The following is a 23,908-nucleotide window of genomic DNA, read 5'->3' on the forward strand; positions in this document are numbered from 1 at the left end:
ATAATTCGAAATAGTTCGGCACGATCTTCTGCATTTGGCTTGGGGTTTGTTGAACTTTTTGCCGCGGTTTTGTATTTGCAGCTTCCAAATTTGTTTTCTGCAAGTCGGCTAAAATTAGTTGCGACTAATTTGTTGTTGCCGCTCGTACATTATAGTTCGCATTTCATTTGGCGCGTCAAAAGTGACAGCTTTCAATGCGTCGACATTTCTGTGCTAATTATGCAAATTTCGCCTGTGTCCGTCCGCGTGTTGTACAATGTTATTTTTCCGGAGGTTAAGGGGCTTAACCCATGGGAACCCATGGCTTCGTGGCCCTTCTGCCATCATTTGCATCACAAAGCGCTGGGGCAACTCTCGCCGGGATTGTCACACCGCTGCTGGAATATAATTTATGACAGTGTTCACAGCTGTTCGGAAAATAACTTCGCAGTGTTGCGACATTGACTATGAGATCCGGCCATAAGAACACGCCTTTCGCTCCAATTTGAAGTTATTCGAGCAGGCAGCACACTTCAATTGACCCGCAAATTGCTCCCTTTTGCCCATCCATCCATCCGAATGCCGAATGCGCGGCTAAGAGACTTTAACGGAACAAGAATTGCATTCCGCGAATTGTTTTGACCGGGCCAAGTGGACCGGCGGAAAATAAGTGACTTCGCGACAGAGTAATCCAAATCAAATCAAATCGCTTTGCCCAAGCTCCAATTGCACTTTTCCTCTCTCGCTGATTTTCCCATTTTGCCAGCTTGTTTCCATTCGGCGCGTTTCCTTTCGCCAGCTGCCAACTGGCAAGTTTGTCTTGTGATTTCTCTTTTATTTTAGAGAATTCCTCTATTTGTTTATTTTTGCCTTTGGTGACGACATTTCGTGTTCGTGGAGTCCGCTGCACGGACAATGCAGCGAAATTCCGTGAATATTTTCTCTCATTCGTTTTTATTTTTAAGCACTTGCTGTTTATTTTTAACGCTGTGCGTTTGGATTAAATTTGCATTGCCACTGCGTTCTATCCTCTGTCTGTATTTATTTATTTTTTATTACTTCCATTTCTACAGGCTCCTGCAGTTTTGGCTTTCCTTTTTTCGAAATTTGCATTTAATGGCCACCGACAGCTGTCTTAATTTACTTTCACTTAGTGGAACGTTAAACCCACAGATTGCCAAGAAAACATCACAGAAATAGCATTGATTTCTATTTCGTTTGCTTCTAAAAATACTATACAAAATGCGCGCTGGCCCACAGACAACATCCGTTTATCTCGACTCAATTAGCTCTCGATCGAGTTAGGAGCGGAATTTATGGAAGTTTTAAGTGCTCGAACAAACTCCCTTCTCATCCAGTCCTCCCATTTGGCAAAGGTCAATTTATGTTCACAGCAAATGTACCTTGACATTTATTTGTGTTTGTGATGCATACATAGCCATATCCGGAGAAACACACACACAGCACTAAAAAATCGGACACATAATGCAATAAATAGAAAAATCATTTAAAGAGATTTTTATTTTCTCTAGGTGATTTGCCACTCACTGGTGCCCCAAAATTCTTTTAAAAAGGGAATGACACATATAGAAGATACTTCTATTTATAGTTAATATAGAAATAAAAGGAACGTTGTACTTTTTAAATATTTCTTCTAAAATTTTAGATAAAAATGTATGTTAAAGTAACGATAAATTGGCGCCCTAAAAGGGTGTTCACTTCACGGCTGATGCCATCAATATTTTTGAACACTTTTATTTTTCCTCGTTCTACTTAGTTTGTTGTTATTGTGGAAAATGCTTTTAGTGTGTAGGTGCGTTGTGATTATTTTGATATATACTTACGAATACACACAGAGTCACATGTGTGTACATGTGCGGCCCAGGCGGCCTCCCCTTCCCTACGCCACTGCGCTTTTCTTAGCACGCTCGTAAAAAAACATTTAAATTCCTTAGCGTTTTTAGATTTTGCGTTTGTTTTACTTTTATAGCGAAATTAGCTCACTTCGCTGGCGTGTCGACATAAATCGAGATGGAAGGAAACAGAGGAACCTAATTGAATTTTCATTGGTATTTCTTCTTTTATGATTAATCGTCATGGGAAATCTTTCGCTGAACTGGCTTTCCATTCCATTTATTCTGAATGCTTTTTGTTTACGTTACGCAAATGTGAAACTACACGGCACTAAATTCTGAAAAGCCTTCCGAGCTCGTTTTCCACATGTCAGGACTCTTGAAAGACGGACGTTTGTTCGACGCCCCGTATTTGTATACAAATTTTGATTTAATGGCAACTCTTATCATATTCAAAACGAAAAGCGTCGCTTTTATTTCATTTCCGTTCACTCCGATTGAATCGATTTGACAAAGTCCAAAGTCTTATAACATTCATGACTAATGGGCCACTATAAATAAATGAACTCAACCATTCCATGGATGAGTCCTAAAACAATATTTGAAATCTTGAAAATGAATAGCACATCGATTTTCTGACACACAAGAGGGGGCATGTCAATTGGAAAATGCAGTGCCACTGAGAACTGAGCTATGACTCAATCAGAAGGGGTCATTAATTTTGGATATGAATTTTCTTAAAGACACTGACTCATTTCCCTATTTGTTACTTAAAAATTAAATAAAGCTTCCCTTTGAACGCTAAAATGCGAGTATATTATAATCTTACAAGTACTTTAACTTTATGATAAATGTAATACCTAAACTTAAGAAACTTAAATTAAATAATAATGGAATTGTCGAGCTGTTTCAATTTACTTAGTGTTTCTCACCAACATTTTCCTCGTGTTTTTCTTTTCGCATACCAAATAGGTCGAAACTTTTGTTGCAAATGAAATTAAATACAGAAAGAAGCTGGACAAAAGAGGAGGCTAAATACAACGAGTAAACAAACTGTCCAAACTATTTAAGGCGCTCAAAGAAAATCCATGTAAATACAGCGTCCAGAAAATGTGAGCCATTTGGCTTCACGCAACAAAGAAGGAACAGTTGGCCGAAAAAGAACAATTAACCAAACTGGAAAGCAAACACGAGCGGAATGTGAAAAGTTTGGACAGAGCGGGAAGTGTAAGACCGAAATTAATATCGAAATATCACCGAAGGCAGCAGAAAAGTCCAGGTCCAGGTCCCGGAGGCGGAGGCGGAAGACAAAGCCATGAAGTTTCGTTTGGCAGCATTTTGGCTATTTCTGCTGACAGTCGGCGGCAATCACAAGCTATTAAGCCACGTTCCCCCAATGGGCGTGGCAGCCGAAAAGCAGCCGTTGCACAAAGGAAATGAGCTGGAAAACGCAATGAAATTGCGTGAAACCCCAAAGCAATCCCGGGTTATCGGGGACATCACGACGACAATTCAGCCGGACTCGGATCCGGGCCGATCAATTGGCCATCAGGCGTTGCGACGTGCCAAGGCCCCGACGCCCAGCTTGGAGTTGCATTTCAGGCAGAGTCTGAACAAGCTTTTCGCCGGCGATGAAACCACCCACGTGGACCGCACAAATGCCGCTGACAACACCACGGCCGCAGTTTTGGCCACCGACGAAGGTCCCAGTGAACACGAGCCGTCAACCACTCATCACCCGGAACGACGACACGTGGTCCCCGATAAGCTGCAGTACACCCAGGAGATCCAGGTGAAGCAGGGCCGGCTCATGGGCATCACACGTCGCTTCCAGGTGACCAGCGGGTTGCGTCAGGTGGACCAGTTCCTGGGGCTTCCCTACGCGGAGGCGCCCACCGGAAATCGACGCTTCATGCCACCGGGTGAGTGTACAAAACTGTCCACTAAGAGTCTTTAACTTTGTTTTAAAAGGAGTGATTACTACATTGCTTTTATGATAATTTCATGATGCTGATTGGACTTAGGGGTTTCGTTTTGCAGATGGAACTTTCAATTTGAAAGTATACAAATACTATAAATTTTATTTTTTTCCTTTAAATCTTCTGAACAAATTTGCAATAGCCCTGAAAGTCTTCTCATATATAATCGTGCAATAACTTTAAAAATATTTACCCTTAATTAATTAAATAATAAATAAAAGCTAATGGAAAATCTAGCCAAGTAATTATCATCATAATATCATTGACAAGGGCGACCAATACCAATAAATATATCCCCTGAGCTTAAATCTGGCTTAAAGCGGGCTTAAAGCGAATCAGCATGAGCTCGTTTTTGACATTGATTGCAATATGTTTATTTGAATATATACTGTGTAAGTAAATGGATATTTGCAATTTATTTGAATACACAAAATCGTCGAAAGGGCTTACACTATTTGAAGGTCTGAAATAATTCAATATAAGTTAGTTAAGTTGAACATTCTATAATATAAATAACGATATCTTTGAACGAACCTGCTGGCAGGGAGTACCACCTATTTATTTCCACTCGCACGACTCGCCGTAGGCAGGCAGCACTATTTGTGACCGCAAATATGATGGCAAATTGCCACTTTGCAGCACCAACAGGCAAACCCGAAAACCTCGAAACCCCAAAAACCCCAGAACTCAAATAGGAGCAGGAGCAGGGGCTGGAGCAGGGGTGTCTTCGGAAGGAGCGACCACTCCTCGAACAACCGACATGTGCCGCCGCACTTCCCCTGCCGACCATGCCAGAACATCCTGTTGGTCCTGGGGACGCTGCTGGGGCACTTAGAATTTAGCCTGCAATTTAGGCAATTATCGTTGAAGCTGGCCCGGCATTAGGCTTTCAGGACTTGACATGTGCCCTCTCTAACACTGATCTGGCAGGATGTAGGTTCCGAAAGCACGTCCCTGTGTGTGTGTGGGCTTCCTGTCTCGAATGGCTATTATTATTGCAGCTTGTTTTTACAAGGATTGCAATGTAAATCCCAGCCGTCCCCGCCCCCGCCTCCTTGCCCTTTTATTTTGCCATCTGCTGTGCGATTATGTTTTGGACTTTGTACATGAATATTTTGCTTGTTTAATTAAGAGTGAAAATTGCTGGTATTATATCTATTTAAAGTTTGTTTATCAAAACATGAGCTACGTTGGCCGTGCCAACTTGTCTGTAAGATTTGAGACCGCCAAGCTGCCAACACTTCAGCCAACTTCGGGCCGGCATCCTGCTGTTCTGGGCACAAACAGGCCGCAGCTTCAATTGTTGCCACCGCAACTAGCTGCCTTCCACTTGGACCTCCGCTTTCACTGGCTATGCACCAAGAATATAATTTATTTCACATGTAATTTTATAAACTACCACTCGTATCTAATAACTGTGCCCAAACTAAGAATACCGTCATTTATTTGAATAGGACACTGAAACTATAAAAACAAGTTGAGGTCCAAGCAATGTTTTCAGTGTTGGCGGCATTACATGCCTTGGTCCTCCGAATTGCATTACGTGAAGACAATAAATTAACACGCCCCAGAGGCTGTCGAAAGTGTTGGCCGCGATTTGCGTGTCAGATGTGCTGCTTCTGTAGTAGTTTCCAGTTGCAGTTTCCAGAGGCAGTTTTCCGCTTTCAGTTTGCACTTCGCCGTTTGTCGCGCTGAGTTTATTGAGCACTTCAGCGCCGTGCACTCAATCCGAGCGGACAGCAGCGCCACACAGCAGCAACATCAACAGCAGCAGCAACAATAACAGGAGTCGGAGACGGGCGGCGAGGAGATATTTGTCAGGGGAAGTTGTTGTGAGTGTGGAATGGCAAACAGGCTGTCGCTGATACAACTTGCCTTGAAATTCGCCCCGCAAATATAAGCTAATGCAAATATGCTCACGCTGCGTATGCGTAATGTGTAGAGAGCCTGTCAAAGCGGAGGACATTCAAACCCGTATGCAAACAGAGTCCTGTGCGTTTGTGTGATAGATTTTGTTTGTGCGCGACAACCAAACAAATACACATCGTTTTCGATTCAGCTCTGCGTTTTCCATTTCGGCCACATCTTTCTGGAGCCTTTTCCTTTGCCTGTTGCCAAATTTATTAATAACAAAATGCAAATAATGCTCACATCCGCATATTGAATCCGCGTTCGGCGTTTGCTCTTTTCTTCGCATTTTTATGGGCTCAATAACGCGACAAAATGAAATTTGTTCGCTGCGAATGTGTCAAAGTGTAAATGTTTCTATTTTTTTAGGTGGTGCTGCTTTTTAGTAGCGAAATTGGAATTGGCATTGATTTTGAACTCGCTTTGGGGGATACCAATACTGAAACGTTGTTCCAAAACAAAGTTGTAATATTAATTTAACATGATTGGGATAATTTGCCGAGTGGTTTCGAAGTACTTCTTTTGGAGTAATAAAAGAAATTGTGTTGCAAATTGTACCCTTAGAGTTGTACTGAAGTAATAACTTTTAGTAGGATAATTAATAATGTTTTGCAATAATTCTTTATTTTTAAAATGTTTTTAAATTATGGTACAATTTTTGTACATGTATGTATATTTGTCTGACCTAAATAAATTGTGGCAATCATCAGCTAGGCCAATATCATTATTGAATTGGCTCGAACTTCTAGTAATATTTTCATTTCTAGCTGTGCGTGTGATTGAAGCCACTTAATTTGCGTAAGCCACGGCATTTGCATATCGATCGCTCCTAAATAACAGCAAAACAATCTGAAGCCGTAACAATGTGGTGTCAAAATTTGTAAGCGATTTGCCAATTCTCCAACGAGATGGATTGCCCTCATCTGTTCCGGTTTGTCCCTCAGCATCCCCCAAACCGCAGGAATTTGGATTTGGATTCGGAAGCAGAGACCAGAGACCGGAATCCGAACTAACTTGACCAAATCGTGGTTGTCCACTCACCGACGATTCTCCGCATCTGCGAGCACGGTTTGACGTTAACTGCAACACCAAAGCGTAACCGCAGTCAACTTGGCCACGAATCGGATCCGGACAGGACCAAATACGGAGCACCGAGTGTCCTTTGGTCTCCGATGGCACTTGTGTGCAGGATGGGCGAGCTCTGTGGTGTGAAGGCAGTGTCTGTGTTTGCTTGTTTATGGCGTTTTCAAGTGCCTGTTGACCGTGTTACATAAATACGGAATTGACTTTTTGGCCACAGCGCTTCGCAAGCAATCGAATGGCTGCGAAACAGAGAGGAGAAAAAGCGAAATGTGTTTGGCCACAATGGGTTAGGATGTCATTCGGTATGCCCTCTTTGTCAGTTATCTGCTGGGGGATATTGAATTCTTAAAGATTTGTGCAACGTTGGGTAGAAATGTATTTCGTAAAAACGTCGTGAAAGCTTTTACATTTCCGGAAAACTGTTGCTGAGTAATGGAAATACTCTCCAAAATCAAATATGAAAGGAATTAATATCTGAGTCTAACTCCTTTCAATGAAAGGGATTTTCTTTGTATCCTTGTAAGCTAAGGAAAGAATTCCTAAAGTAATGTATTTCACATTGGTTTAAAGTCATGTCAAACTTTCATACGTAGTCTTTGATTTAGTAATAAAAAACGTGGATAATGTGTTTCTTATTATTGTCTATGGTTCTAGGTGCCCCACTGCCCTGGCAGGGCTTGAAAATAGCGCGACATCTTCCGCCCGTGTGTCCGCAGAAATTGCCAGATCTTTCACCCCACGGCAGTGAAAATATGTCCCGGGCCCGTCATAAACACCTGAGTCGACTGCTTCCTTATCTGCGGACGGAGAGCGAGGACTGTTTGTATCTCAATCTGTATGTGCCACATGAAGGTAGGTCCGCCCCATATAGCAGAGATCTCAAAATTTGATAGAGTCTGAACTTGTTACCAATAAAATGCAATTAATGTGCTGTCATAAATTGTGCGTATTAATCTCTGCTCATTAACAGACGAATTTAATCTTAATTTATAATCTTATGAATTATATGAGAAATCCAAGCTAAAGTTAATTAATATCTTACATTTAGAGCCCCAAAGCACCCCCAAGCAATACGCGGTGCTGGTCTATCTGCACGGCGAGTCCTTTGAGTGGAACAGTGGCAATCCCTACGATGGCTCCGTCTTGGCCAGCTATGGAGAGTTGATTGTGGTCACCGTCAACTACCGACTGGGAGTGTTGGGTGAGTCTTTTAAAGAATTTTCCCCTCTGACTAAATTGATTTAGTGGTTACGCGCTTACAGGATTCTTGCGGCCGAGCATCGATGCGCATAATATAGCGAATTACGCCCTGCTCGACCAGATTGCGGCGCTACACTGGATCAAGGAAAACATCGAAGCCTTCGGCGGTGACAATTCGCGTGTCACTTTAATGGGGCACAGTACGGGGGCGGCGTGTGTCAATTACCTAATGGTATCGCCGGTGGCCTCAGGTGAGTCGGGTGGATTACGACTGGCATAATTCGATGAGAACATATTGTCCTCCCCTCCACCGCAGGCCTCTTTCACAGGGCCATCCTCATGTCCGGATCCGCGATGTCCGACTGGGCCGCCAGCAATCAGTCCCTGCAATTGACCATGCAAATCGCCCATGCCCTCGAATGTCCGCTCAACGAGCACGTGGAGGCAGAGGACGACGATGTCCTGCTCGATTGTTTGCGCCATCGTCGGTGAGTAGTCCTCGACCAATTGAATTATTTAGGCGCGCCAACAACCGCATCAGCGATATGCGGACCATTATAAACAGCCGTAATGCCTGCTAATGCCCTTCAATGGTCTACACGGAAAGAAATGGGTCTGGAGCAATTAGTCAAAATTAAAATAGGCCCAACCAACTTTCTTTCCCAATAGGTATATTTTGAAGCAACAAGCAACGCCTCTTGATGTTTGACAGTTCATAAAATTTTAACAGCGTCACTTATTTTCGCACAGTGCTTTCTGTGGCGATGTGAGCGCGTCTACTTCATTTGCACTGCCATCTTCATTTGAATAGTGTTTTGGGTCCTTTGATTCAATTCGTCAGGCCAACAGTATTTGGCGGCTTTGTGACCTGCCTAATGATTCGTTAAATTTACGAGCTTGCAGCTCCGCGGTGTCAATGAGGCGTAAAGGCCTTTTGGCTCAACATCCTCATCAAACTTCGCTTATAGGACCTTGACTAATCAGGAGTAATGACGATGGCTTAACATTTGCATGGCGATTTCCACGGACGAGGGACCGTAGGTCAACATAAGGAATACGCCTACTTCGATGCTGATGGATGGCAGGGATTCAATTTAGTCACTTTATAATTGATAAATTTATCAAACATTCAAGTGAATTAATTTATGCTCCTAATTTTGCAGTTTCTTGCAGTTTTATAATTTCGTATTCATTGCACGCATTCCGACGGCTAATCCTATCAGCATGCGAGTGTCCCTTTTCATTAAAGCATGAGCTCTAAACGCTTAAAAATAAACACGACCTAAGAGCACTTTTTATTTATCAGCATTTAATGCATGTGAGGGACTTTGTGCGCTTGTGTGGGAGGAAGTTCATTTGTATGCGCAGAGAGCACACAAGAGCGAACTAAAAAACAATTTGCATACGAAATGAAAAAAGGCGCATGTAACTAAATATGTAAAACTAAATCAACAACGGCACAATAATAGTAATTATGTTAATTACGCCAGCACACACTCACCCACAAACTTCCAGCCATTCCCCGCTCACAAACACTATGAGGCAACAGTCGGTTTTATCTGAGTATGTGTGCGCCTTAGAAAACTTTCTACTTGCTTTCTTGTCCTTAATACAAATTGGCACAGTTACTTGAAAACCCAAGCCAGAACTTTTGCTGATGTAAATTGTCGATTCTACTAGTTGGCATACGACCTTTTTAGGCTCTACTGGGGAAACAAACTTGAAACAGGATATTACAAGAAGAACACATTTTTAAAAGTGCTAATTTAGGGTAATGCTTTAATTATATAGTGCGTTGGAATATTGAGTACTATCAGCCAACCAATTTTTCTATTCAAAATGAATTAAACTTAACATATTTCTTTATAAAGAGGTTTGAGTTTCCAGGAGTAACAGAACTGAATTTGATTACACCTAGGCTTATTCAATTTAAACCATTTTCCATCTGCAAGCCCGTTTAGAAAGTAGGAATACCTCGCTACTAAAGGGCTCATTTCGAAATGTTTTAATGAATGAGCTAAGCTTCGGTTTGAGCCTGGGAATTGCAGCCTCGTGTGGCAGCTTACTTAAATTACGGCAGAAGGAGCAAGTGAATGAGTGAGTGAGTAGAGGTTTAGTAGCATGTGTGCCAGCCAGAGCGAGTGTTAAATGAATGCAATGAATTATGCATGAATTACTGAGCAAATGTGCTCATCGCTTTTACTGCAAAGGCACACAACTCACACACACACACTGAAACACAAACAGGTAACAACTACTAGTGCAAACAAACAGAGAGTCACAGTAGCATTTGTTTAACCCACTCTCACAAACAGGCATAAGTCTTTGTCTCCGGGTCTTAGGCTTCCTAAATATTTAATAGAACCTCTGCCCGAATCCTGCCCATTGATTTGAATGTGTGCTTTTTCAACTTGTTAATTTATTCAAATTATTTACCTATTGCCCCAGCCTAATGTGTTTGCCTGCCTGTGATCTCTATTTACTCCTGGCCGAGCTTACCTAAACTATTGTCTGAAATGCATATTTGAATGCCATAGATTCTGATTGGCCACTTGGCGGAAAAAAGAGCAATTCATTCCATTAGCTTGCACTCCATGAAAGAACTATGTAAAGCTAACTATTGTTTGTTGATTTTGGAACAATAAATGCCGCTTGCTACTACGAAAATCGTAATGATAAAGCTGCTGTTTTTGAATAAGAGTTGTAGTTCGTTGTACACATTCATAGCCTATGCAATTAAATATTTTTCAAATATTTTGCTTCATTATTATTTCACCTTATAAATGCAACAACTCAGCCATATCACGTATACGCGATGTGGACCAGAAAGTGCAAGACAAGCGCTGTTATTAGACAAAATAAAAGGCAAGGCATATTAAAAATTCATTAAATGAAAAGCGAACAGAAACTAGAACTATAGCCGTAGTAGAGACAAGGCTAAACTGGGGCATAATAAATGTTCGGTTTGCCTGCACAGGACTCGCTGCAAATGAGTGTGTGTGTGTGTGCCTTTCCAGTAGCTACATGCAGCCTTAAGGACATCATCAATCTTCGTTCCTGCCACCAGCACACTGACAAATTGTGCATTTCGTTTCCAGCTAGCAGTATCCAGTTTCCAGTATCTATATTTGTGCCACCGCACACAAAATATATAGAGAGAAATCGCACATATTGTGTGTCTAACGAGTTAATCGCAGTTGCAGCTCAACTTGTGACAGTTTTGCACCAGCCGAGCTAATAAGAGGCAACAACTGGGCGAAGATAAACTCTTACCCATATGAAAATCATAAATCACACTGTGCCATGGCGAACAACTTCGCAGCAGCGACAACTTCGACGATGAAGTGGTCTTTCCAAGACCCCGTATCTGGGGGCACAACTCACTTTCCCGGGCTGCCAAAATTGTTTTAGCTTCCACAAATTGTCAAAGTCAGAGGAAAACACAAGCTCACGTAGCTGTGGCCGTGCGGTGCAGACTTTAGCCCTAAACTTGGCCAAGTGCCGATAGCCAGGGCCAGGGATGACCACATAAGCCGGGAACATGTGCTGCGGAACTTTGCCTGCACTAGAAAAATAAAAAACTTGCTTATAAAAAAATATATAATTCCATAAATACCTTTAAAACACTAACTTACTTGATTCTGATGTAAAGATTTTTTATAAATCCTAATAGGAAATTAAATTAATGTAAATTAAATCTAATTTAATTGTAAGCACTTATCATATCTTTAGATTATGTGTATGCATTTTTTGAACCATATTTTTACAAATTCTTTCACAAAAATCAATTGTAACCTTAAATTTTTTAAAAGTGTCTCCTAGCTTAACTTCTTTAAAGAGCGTTGAAGCTTTATTTGGTCTCGAAAGTGTTTGATGGCATTGCATCGATTGCTGCAGTCAGCTCTTGGCTTAAATGGATTACGATAATGTCCCTCTTCAATGGGATTCGAAGGTGTTGAGTGAATTAACACACACATCCACCGACAGATGGCAATTTTCGGTATTTTTTCTGGCTTAGCATGTGAATGGGTGCCAGGCATCCTTGGCATCGCATCCAATTGAATTTTCCCCCGAGATCTGCTTTCACTTGAGTTTTATTCAAGCGTAGAGGACGGAATGATTAAGGGAGCCTGGGGTTTTAATTCAGCCGCATTCCCAGAATCATTGGCGAAAGGCGGACCAAATATTATGACTGTACGACCGGGGGACAGTCACTTGGTTCGGTCCAAGGTTATTCCGAGTTGAACTGAGCTGAGCATGCAGATTGTTCATTTGAATTTCTCCTCCGAGCATTTCCACCTCAGCTGGCTGGTTCAGTTCTGGTCTGCATTTTCCAGATAACAATTGTCCAACTCCGGCGGCCAAAATATTCGAGAATTCTCTTCTTCTCCCCCGATTGTTGTGGCTATATTTTTTGTCGATTTTGTCGGTCCTTTTCTTAATTTGTGCCAATTTCTGTGCCATCGACACTTCAGCTGGAGCTCTGGCATGTGGATTTTTATGCAAACTATGCCAGAAATTGCACCCAACTGAACCATTTTGCCACTGCAATTTTGTATCAATACGTGGGTGCGGTGGGTTGGCCCAAACGAAGGCCAAACGAGCCAGCCAAGCGGGTAAAAAGAGCAAAAAGCGTAAATATTGCAGCGAACGGAAATGCTTTGCAGCACGAGCAACTTCAGACCAGAAATCGCAGGAGCATTCGGTATGTGAGCTGATTGTATTTCATATCCACGTGGCGTTTTTAGGTCGGAAAAAGGTTGGGTTCCCTGTATTTGTATTGGCAATACCCACACATAAATACGAGTGTAAATCCGTACTAGTATGTGCGTGGGAATTGGTTTGCATTGCGGCTCTATTATGGCTTTGAATGGGTAAAAATACTTTTCGAAAAAACGCCATAACTACAGGAAGTAACACAAGTGCCAGTGATAAGAGCACACACGTTGATGGAAGGCATTTGGTTACTTGGAAAGAAAATTTGAATGTGTGAAATGGGAAACCTCAGAGCTCCAAAAGTTTTTATTGCCTAGGGCTTAGGAGTTATAATTTTAGACACGTAACTTAAGAAGACATTTTTGTTCAGAAATTGCAAATTATACCAAGCGCAAGCAGCCCTTAAAATTCTTTTTGCCAAAGCATTTTAAGCTACATTCATTCAGTGTTCTTGCACATGATTCTGTTTGGTTTTAGGAATTATTGTTTAGGAATGAAAAACTAAATGGACTTTATCAGAAATGTTGAATAATGCGTAAAGTCTTGTCCATACTTATATTTTTTAGAGCTCCTCACGGAACGCTCTTAATCTTCTGCGTAGTAATTTGGCAACGCCCTTAAGGCCATATGTGTATCTTGTAGGTCATCTCGTTTGGCTTTATGGGGCCACGTGTGTGCGGTACGTGCAAGTGACCGTCCAGCAACAAATCACACATAAAATTTATTAGAAATTTCAAATCAAAGTGAAAAGCGACCGCTGTCAGCCAGCGGAGCCGCTTCAGTCCCAGCGGCGGTCCCTCTTTTAGAAAGTATATATCCAGCTACTGCTACATTTATACACAGCTCGTTTGTAAGGCCTTTTAACGCATTTTTTGGCATTCTTGTTTCTTTGCAGCTACCAGGATATCTTGCACATACCAACGGCGCTCACACAATTTTCAACATCATTGGGTCCAATTGTCGATGGACATGTAATACCAAATCAACCGTACAAGGTCATGGGGCATTATACGGAGCACTTCAGCCGGTTTGTTAAGCAATTCCCTCCCCTTCCCCATTTGTACCCATTTTATCCATTGCGATTGCTTTTCCCTAACCTAGCCCTAACCATTGCCAATTCCTTTGCGTTTGATATTTACTGGTGCTCCGTGCTTTGGGGAGCTGTCAAACGCTCCCTTTCATCCGCTTTTGGCCAGGACAGACAGCTAGCCGGACTATTTATTGTGCGTTACTTGATTAGGCGTCTGGTATTTCTTTCTACGGTGCATGTGTTTGCCCTCAGGTGAAGTCAAATCGAGTGTGAAAATCGGGGCCTGAGGTGAACCATTTAACGCGTCGATTTTGCGTTGGCGTTAGCTCAGTTATCATCAAGCAAATTACGTCTCGATGTCAATTCTGGGGAGCCAACCGAAAAAACATCCACTTCAACACCCATTGCGCACCCTACCTTTGGTTCATTCCAGATGTTTCTCCAGACACTATTTAGGGGCGGGAAATGGGTTCAGCTACGATCATATCGAAGGTGAAACACTGAAGGCCAATAGTTATAGTGATTCTGCATGGAGCATAAACGGATTTGATTGGATTAAATAAACCTAAAATGGTAGAAGTAATAGCAGTATTCATTTTATTACACCATCGTTAATGGTACTGGGTTTACTCGTCATAAAAATATTCACAAAGCACTTTGTTTTATATAGCTATCAGATAACTTGGTATTGTCTTTAAAGGAACTTTTTCTAAAGTAACCTGAATGTTATTTCTAAATATCTATGGTGGTACTTGAATTTTTCGCCGTGCGTCAAAATCAAATTAAATAAGCCTAATACAAATAATGGCCTGGGTCGCATCAAAGAGCGGCTTTGAGGGATTGGGATCCATCAATCAATTGGGCAACAAGTAATAACTCAACTCCGCGCAGGACTCCGCACTCCGTACAGATTCCTCGGCCAGGAATCCCCCCTCTGATTCTCACATTTCCCCGAAGGACATTAGGGCACGTGCTGCTCAGCCATTCAGTCAACCTAACACGGTATAATCTAATAAAATGCGTGATTAATTTGATTTTAATTGTTATCCTTTTGCAAGTCAAACGTGTTTGACACGCAGTGCCGAGAAAAATAGAATAATAGCTGCCAGGAAGAGCCATTAATTACTGCAAACAGACAGGATTCCGGGTGCAGAGGGGCAGGTCACGGTTCAGTTGGGAAACTGAGGTGGAAGCACGTTTCACTCGACCGGAGTTGCCGGCCGGAGCGGTAACCCCCAGGTTGGGCTTTTAATCACCTTAATCAGCGATGACCAAGGATTAAAGCCTTTCGAAATGAGTGAGGTGCCCGGAGGAGTGCAGGAAAAGTGGTCCTCGAGCACGCTCAAGTGTCCAGTTGCCATTCCATTGGCAGCTCCATTCAATTTAGCAAGTTCTGCAGCAGCTTTGCATTTACTTTTATCGGCGCAAACTTTCCGGCCCAACTTGAGTGGAACTTTTAATGCCATGTCCACGGCGCAACAGGAAGACAATGCCCGGTTGGTCGCTCGAGGGGCTCCCCAGGGTGGGGGCCTGGTCGGGATCCGGACTGGAGCTGGAAACAGAGCACTTTCCATAGACGAGCACCAGTCGCACCATTTATCAGGCGGCGTAACAAGTTACGCCACAGGAACGAGGGCTCGTTTTATTTTAGTGCTTTTCACTGCGTTTTATGGGATTTCATTGGACTGCTGCACTGAGAGATGCAAGGTTGATTACGTAAGCTTAAATAAGTAGAGTGGTGCAAATTTTTGTTTTAAGCCCGCCTATTTAGGCACTCATACAATTTAGCTTGTGCATACAGTTCCGCCTTGATAATGATAAGATTATCCAAGGAAAAGTTGAGCATAAGTCTTCTAGATTATGTAATTTATTATGAATTCTTAACTTAACGCTGCAAAGTTCTTGAGAATATCCTTAATGTAGTGCTGTGTACTTTCCACACCTCGCATGAGTGATAAAGTTTGCACTCCTGTTCTGAGCACTAGCATATATAACACCCCAAAAGTTTGCTTTCTTAACGCCACCTTTTAATTTGGTAAATCGGCTTATACTAATTCCCACTAACTCCTGTATTAACACCTTGAGTGGCGAAAACAGCACCTACTATTTTACAGTGCACAAAAGTAGCCTTCGTCCACCAGCGGCAAACACAAGCTGTGCATGTTGCCTGCTCCTCCATACCGCCCCCACCGCAACTGGCCTCTCTCTCACTCCGTCTCTCGCTGTCTCTTTCAGTTATGATTTATTATTCGGCATCACGGAGTCAGAATCCTATCACACACTGGCCGCATTAGCACTCGAGGAAGGATTACGTGAAAATGAACGCGATAATTTATTGCGCTTCTATATGCAGAGCCGCTTCGATATACGCCCCGATTTGGCATTGGCTGCCACGCTCAAGAAGTAAGTGAAATTTATGCTCCATTTTATGACGCTGGGCAATGCAAATCCGGCCAGCCCGTGGCCCGAAGCCGTGTAACTTACTCCGCATTTAACATAGTTGCCGGATTGCAAGCGATCCGATTGACTGGTTTGCATGGGTGTAAGTACACGGCCCTATCGTTCATCTCAATTAGAATTGTTTATGTGGGGCAATTTGTTTGCTAAGTGCCGCGGATTAGCGACGCCCGCCTGAAATGTCGGTTAGGCAATTTACTCCGGCATTGACATCATCGGCAGGCGAAACGGCTTTAAGGTTTAATTTAAATTGAAATTTATTCCGTGCGGAAATGTGTTTGAAAATAGTCGGGTTTTGGGTTTCGGTCTATTACGAGCGGGCTCCTTGGAAGTGCCACCATAAATTATAATAAACGACTATCCCAAGTGATCCGCAGGAGAGCACTATTATGTCATCAGCTGGCTACTTATTACTTTGAGCTGGTGACGTTCCCGCGGGTCGACATTACTCCGTTCATTTGGGGAAAACAATGCCACTGACTATCTCATTTTCGCAGAAGTTGTTCCGCCTCGTCCGGCTGCTGGTCTCGCTCCTTCTTCTTTCGCTGGGAAAGTTTTGTGTGCAATAAATAAATTGCACAATGCACAGCAGTGACCTCCTGGCACAAGGGAAATTCCCACCCACCAACGTCCATTGAATGTCAACGGTTCTTGGTCCAAAACGGGGGTCTTGAGCTCCGTTTTCGGTGCCATCCTATAATGTTATTTGCACAAAAGATGCAATTGTTTCTAAAGATGGCCACCAAGGATTATAAGCGGAATGTCCAGACGATGCCGCATGTACACTGAAAATCCATTCGAAACGACAACGAATGTTGCATGTGCTTTTCAGACTCTGGGGTTAAAACAAGGATGTTGGGTTAGGTTCGGAAGTTAGGAATTGTCAATTGAGCTCATCCTATTCTTTTGGGAATAGATATGTTTTTTAGGAGCCACCTTGTATACTGTTAGCATGCTGCTTTCTAATGTACTTTCTCAACGATTTTAACAAGAACAGGTTTTCTATACAGAATATAACTTGAAGATAATTTTAAATAATACAGCGCTTTAAAACATAAAGGTAACCAAACAGTCATGGACTCTTCTTCTTGTTCGTATAATCCCAGATATTAGTTTTCGTTTAATTGCCATGCAAATATTGAACTTGTTCGTATGAAATCTTCATTCAATTTTACGCTCTTTCTGTATCGGTCCAGAACCAGCTCGGTACAAACCCGGCTACCAACTTGGAATACCCCTCGAGTGGCAGAAAGTGGTCCAAAAACTATCTAAGCTGCTGGCATTCGCCTGGAGCGGATAACAGCAATAACACCCGCAACAACAAAAACAGTAACGGCTTGAAAGGCAACAACAGCAGCCATAAGAATAAACAACAAAACAACAAACAAATAAGCAAAAACACAACGACGACTGAGGGAAAAAAGAAGGACAAACAAACGATTGAAAGGAAGTTCACACAATCAACAACAGATGCGCTTTTTCACATACGAATAACTGAACATGGAAACTCTCCAGGGGAAATTGTTTTGTATGAGGACCGCGGGGCGGTGGGCGGTAGGCGGTGGGCATGGTAGGTGTTCGGTGGGTGGGTGGCTGTGTGGTGTGTGGGCGCGGCAGTGGAAGTGCCAGCCTTTCAGGCTTTGCTTGCACATATTTGGCGCCTTCTCACTGCTCTGTTAACTGCATCCCGGTGGCAATGCTTTGTTGTCCGTCATTGAATTAAATGGCGGCCCAAACAGCACTGGGACCCCAGGACATCGGGCATCGGGCATCGGGCAGTGCAAATCGTACGGTGGCAGTCATTGACGGACAGCCGAGCACGTTGGCTCGTTTTATTTCCCTTCGACTCCTGACTTTTTTCAACCCTGGGTGTCTCTGAAGTTGAAGGATGCCCATCCTGCCACATTCCGCGCCTTTCAGCCCGCACCCGTCTGTTGATCAAATGTTCAACACGACACCTTTGACAATCAATGCGCCGCCCGCAGGTCCTTTATGCCCTGCACCTTCTTCAATCGAGTTAGTTAAAGGGCATACACTTCCAAGAATTGTGGATTACATATCTCTATATAGTGTGGTATATTGTCAAATAACAATGCTTAATTAAACGGCAAGTTTTAGAGACATAGACAAACCCTAAAGAAGGTTTATTAAAACCTTTGATTAAATTGTTTGATTAATAAAAAAAATGGTTTATTTCCAAATTTATATATAAAAACTAAAAAAAAAAAAGAAATATCAATACCTATTATCAATGAAAACATAATTGCAAAGTATTTAATAAATAATAACAACGAATTATAGAATCAAAAATATATATTTCTTAATTTCCTGACTTAATAACATTCTAGGTTATGCTAAGCTAAAATTATAATCATTGATGGTAATGGTTTAATAGCTCAACAAACCCCTTTTCCGATTGACCCCACTGTTTAATAAAATTTAATAACACTTTTATAAAGAATATAACTAGCTAGCGGTATTAAAGAATGTAACCCCTAAGAGGATGGCGGTCTTCTTTTAATTTACTTCTTTGAGCGTATCTAACTAGGGTTCTTAATCCGATATTGCCCTGACAGGGAATATGAGTAATAATATTCTGGCTCATACATATTTATGACTTCGCCGGCAATCTTTGGAGCTTATTGCATTTCACTTTGCCGCACCCCGCTTATGAATTCCATAATCCTCCTTTGAGGCGCCTTAAAGCGCACACAATTGCTTCCGCCGCGTGCCTTGATTTCATTTCTGACCAACTCAAAGCGGTTCAAAGTGGCGCTGCAAGGACCCTCGAATGCACTTTTTCTACGAGCATATCCTCTTCAGCTGAGCCATTTTATCTGCTGCAGTGTCGCAAGTTTTAGCCAGCACTGAAAACTTTTAGGCATTGCGCCATTTTGAACAGTTTTTGGTTTATGGCCGGCTCGAGCCCCCTAGGTTTTCAGGGGATCGGAGACCTGCTATCCGACCCCTTTTAGCATGCCCGAGGCGTGTTTCCATGGCTGCGTTTAATGGCTGGTCAGATACAGTTACAGATCCTACAGCGTGGGAGGGACATACACCACACCCACATACACCTGTGGCCCCGAAAAATTAGCTACTCCAGCAACAAACAACAACAGAACGGGCCAGACAATGGCCAAAGAACTAGGAGACCCTGAAGCAAAGGTACACTGCAAAAAAAAATATACCTATTCATCGGCACTCGCGGTTAACAATTCAATTCAGCAGAAGCTATAATATAAGTCCTGAGAAGTACTTTGTATTTAAGACCTTCATAACATTACTGATTACTTTTCGTGAACAGATTGATCTTTATACGTATTTTCATTGAATATGCAATCAAATGAAGATATGTATACATTTAGCACACTTTCATATTGTCATAATGCCTCACAATCCCCTGACCTGTGTCTATTCGAAGATATTTCTTGCAGTGTAGACTTAGTGCTGCATGTTAATGAGTTGGCCGGCAATTGCCAGAAATTGTTTCTGGGGCCGTTGCCCAAATAGCTTTGTCTGCTCCTCAGGTGCTTCAGGCTCCAGGTGGGTGTCGTGCACGTGTGGGCCTAATTGCGGGTGTGTTTGATTTACACTAGCCATGAAATTGGCTATTTTGGTATTACCGTGGCATTCCTCTTGTTCTTTTAAACGCTAAGCTGACACACATTCGCTCAGCCGGCTCAGATTTATGGGCCCATCGAAAATGTCTGGCAGTTTGTGCTTGTTTTTTGGCCAACAGGGGAAACTGTCGGAGTGTAAAGGCAATTATTTAGTGCTGTATCCGTATCTTGTACTTGAGGGCACAGCCGACTTCCGGATGCGATTTCGTTCTAGGGATTTTCACTTGCACTATTCACAGTGAGAAGGAAATAGAGCAAGGATTTTTAAGCTTGCTAAATTTTTCTTTTCATCTCAAGATGGCTCTTAAGCTGCTACTGAAAGTTGCAGTTGTAATTCCCCAAGGAGTTCAGCTGTGCTGGTATGCATTGAAATTCAATTCATAGAAGTTTAATTTGTTTGAGCGTGTTGTGAGATGGGAAATCGAATCAAACACGTCTGCCATGTGATTGAATTAAATTTTCATTCTACAGATGAAGTTCACGTTGCCTCACTTTTCTAGAATTTCTTTGTGGCCCCATCACCAGTTTATTCCTCGTCGTCTTCCCGGTTTGTAAACTGTTGCTTAGTCGCTTAATCCCTGGCTTATCTGGCCGCGACACAATTGACCCAACTCAAAGTGTCGCTGACAGCTTTATATTGTCGTTTTAATTTCAGCCATTTATAAACCGCAACCTCGAGCGGGCTCCTTAATTACCCGGCTGGCCACAAAGTTGTTTACTCCGCAATGAAACCGCTCCAGACACGCGTCCTATAGATAACAAGGCCCGTGGGAGCGGGCAAACAATGCCGTGGGCCGCCAGCAGACGCTTAATAGCATAAACTTATTTATTATAGTATTATTTACCAAAATATGCAAGGCAGCGCTGGAGTCGGCTCGCTGATCCTTGGCGACAGGCGGCGCATTTACCGAAGTTCACCTCCTGAATTTATTATCCGCGGACTGTGGCACAGGAAGTCGCATACATTGTGGCCAGTGATGCCAGTTGTGCCCACAAAGTCAAAGCAGATACCTTATCGTATATAAAAGGTAGTCTTTTTTAATAAAAAATGTCATATCTTTAAAAGGCGCTTTATTATTTTATTACTGTCGCCCTTACTGATTCTAAAAATTATTCCTTTCTGACGTTTAACAATAAAAGCATTTTATAGCAATGTGTCATATAGGCTATGAATGCATTTAATATGCTGAGCTCTTATTCCTATAACCATATCCATTCCTCAATCCATATAAGCTGACTTTCCAGCTTCAATTTCAAAACGCTTAGGGCGAGGACAATGGAGTGGGCGTGGCCTGTGGGTGGGCGATGCAAAAGCCATAAACTTTTAAATGGCATTGTCTGCTGTTGCCCCGTACGCCTTTCGCTTTAATATCCCGGCTAAATATGCATTTGGTTTCCAGCTGCTCTTGTTCCAACATAGACATGTCCAAATATCCCCATGCAGCAGCATCTTGAACCAGTTGCTCCCGTTTTATTTGCCAAACTTCCCTCGTAAATTACACGTTGCTGCAACTAGTGCAGATGCATGCTTCCCCGTGCTTCAGCCTCCGCTTTTTTCGACGGCTCGGAACGTGTTGTTTACACGCTGAAACATCATAAATTACATGCGTGCTTTTTGCCACTCCTCTTGTGTGTACGCGGGCTCAAGCTCAATCCGGCTCAGCGATTGTTTTGGGCCATCCTGTGATGGCCCACATGCACTCGTCCTCGGACGAGCGGTCCGCCCCTGCGCTGACCACGCCCCTTTCGGGGCGATCTTCCGCTGACATGCATTTTGAAGAACCCAAGCAATTATTTACTTTGCATATTTCAGTGTTTTTCTTTGCTGGGCAAATGTGGCAATTGCTAGAATTTTGAGTGTAAATTCCATTCATGGAGTGCGAACGCCTTTTCAGTCATTTTATAAGCGTTCAGGTAGTTAAAATGGGAGGATTTCTTTAAAGTAAATGTGCTTAAAGAGCATGTAAATGGGAGAAAATATGTTATGTATTCCACTATTACCTTGGCATGCAGTCTGAAATATTGATAGTATGTATTCTGGATATAACTGCAATCAAGCGTGTTTAAAAGTGGAGTTCTTAAATAACTTAAATGGGAAACTAAATTATTGATATGCAATTTAGATATTCGCAGTACAGAGAATTTCTCTGTTACTGTTACCATAATATGGCCATGAGGGGCTCAACATCACATTTACATATTTTATTCACATTTCTGAGCTTTAGACACCCAGACCACTTACTGCACCCACAACTCAACTTGGCTGCTCAGTGTAGATGTTCAAGTGTAATAAAATGGTGCTTATTGCACAGTGAGCGGCATAAATATTCGCACACACGCGCCCAAAGGCACTCGCTGAGATATTTTCCCGTTCGCCCGCCACTATGAGTGGTCGCATTTCCCCGGCGTGTTGCAGTTATTCATAATCGTTTGTCAGCGCTGGGGGATATATGTGTATATGTGTGTGTGTGTGTGTGAGCCTGTGTGTATATGCCAAACAGCTATACAGGCACAGAAAGCGGGCACAGTTTGCGTATGCGGCAAAGCAATTTCGGTAAACGCTTTTGGGGCGGATCGGGGGGCGTATACGCAATATATTACATTATATTCCGCACTGACCAGAAATTGTTGTAAGCCCACACGGACGCAATAAATAATTGAAATCTGGCATATTACCGAAGGCTGTGAATTGTTAAATTCAACAATTGCCATGTCGACCAGTGCATTAGTGGCGAATTTGTGTACGAAAAGTTTAATACTTTGGGAAGCATGAAGTGGCTGCAGTGCAAAATAAATCGGAAAAATATGCAGAAAATTAAATACAGACTTAAATAAAGGCATCAAGTGCCAGTTCATTAATTTCGACTCAGGATTCCCAAATATTTTTGTTCAAATACCAATGATAACAACAGGAACACTAAAATTGTTATAGGTAAAAAGCGAGTGAGATGTCATAAATCATAACAGAAATGAATAATTATAATGTACCGATATATATGCCTAAAGGAAGTAAATATTTTAAGTATTCGACGTGTACTCTTTCTAGAGCAATAAACATAATGTGCACATACATTTCGATGGTGCCTTTGAATATTTATTGGCCTGATCTACAATGTCCTGTGCCTAGGCCAAATATAGTACCCATTGCCACAACACCCCATCGCTCTTTTAGCTTTAAGGACGTAGCAGGAGTTTCGAGCGCACATACACATTCTCATCTGCTTTGGCTGTTTAGCCTGGCAGTGGCTGAGAACTTAATGGGCGAACCTCTCCCCCTCACTTCCTCACTCACATCCACGTTAAGTGGGGTTCATGAACCCGCACTATTCCCCGCAGAAGTCGGGCATTAACGGCAGTTAGTGGTCCGCATCCGTGTCTATATATGCACGGCTATATGTATATGAGGCTCGAGTTGTTTCGCTTTGCTTGTTGTGCTCACGGGCATATCTGGTGAAATGGTGGGGGGATTTCTGTTCTGGGTGATTAAATGGATTTGATTTTCCCCTTTTTCCCAGGCCGTGGGCAAACTGTGATTTGAGGAGGTGCTTAAATGTCTGAGGTTAACTTTAAAGCCAACTTTACATGCCAGGGAAAGATTCAAATTTTGGGAGCAGGGATATCTGCTTCGATATTTGTTCACTCGTCTGAATGCCATTAGGAGCATATTCTCGTTCTCAGCAATTTCCGCTTAATGCAATTTAAAATCAAATTGCATTTTATTCGAAAGACCGGTCGTACTTCATTAGCAAACTCCTCAACAAATTCATTACAGCTCTGCAGCTGCCAAAAATCTAGGGCACTAGAAAATTGTGCACCAGGGCGCAGACAGCCGGAGACCAGGCTCTCCGACCAAAAGTACGGCAAGCACCGTCTGTCCCAGTCTGCATCTGTATCTGTCTCTCCGTTTTCGCATTCGCATCCGCATCCGACTTTACCTCCGACTGTGAGTGTGTGTTTCTGGCGGAGAAGTGTTTGTTTGAGTGCGGAAATATTTAAAGTGTCACATACGCTCTTCGGAAATTAAATGTGAGTGTTGCTTCATGCTCCAGAAACGAGCAGCGGAAGTCAGCAACCTACACTGTG

At 42.5% G+C, this 23,908-nt stretch overlaps 1 protein-coding gene across 3 annotated transcripts in view; it reads left to right on the forward strand.

Moving 5' to 3' along the window:
- The window catches only part of LOC117144408, a 37,229-nt gene that overhangs the window by 1,134 nt on the left and 12,187 nt on the right, over nucleotides 1–23,908 (forward strand). For all 3 annotated transcript variants that reach the window (XM_033309547.1, XM_033309549.1, XM_033309548.1), the window contains exons 2-8: nucleotides 2,805–3,754; nucleotides 7,457–7,654; nucleotides 7,851–8,003; nucleotides 8,065–8,253; nucleotides 8,319–8,490; nucleotides 13,614–13,745; nucleotides 15,984–16,151. In XM_033309547.1, the coding sequence (XP_033165438.1) occupies nucleotides 3,148–3,754; nucleotides 7,457–7,654; nucleotides 7,851–8,003; nucleotides 8,065–8,253; nucleotides 8,319–8,490; nucleotides 13,614–13,745; nucleotides 15,984–16,151 (1,619 nt within the window). In that variant the 5' untranslated portion in view covers nucleotides 2,805–3,147. The remainder of the gene's footprint in view (nucleotides 1–2,804; nucleotides 3,755–7,456; nucleotides 7,655–7,850; nucleotides 8,004–8,064; nucleotides 8,254–8,318; nucleotides 8,491–13,613; nucleotides 13,746–15,983; nucleotides 16,152–23,908) is intronic.

Source organism: Drosophila mauritiana, chromosome 3R (genome assembly GCF_004382145.1).
Source record: "Drosophila mauritiana strain mau12 chromosome 3R, ASM438214v1, whole genome shotgun sequence".
Taxonomy (NCBI): domain Eukaryota; kingdom Metazoa; phylum Arthropoda; class Insecta; order Diptera; family Drosophilidae; genus Drosophila; species Drosophila mauritiana.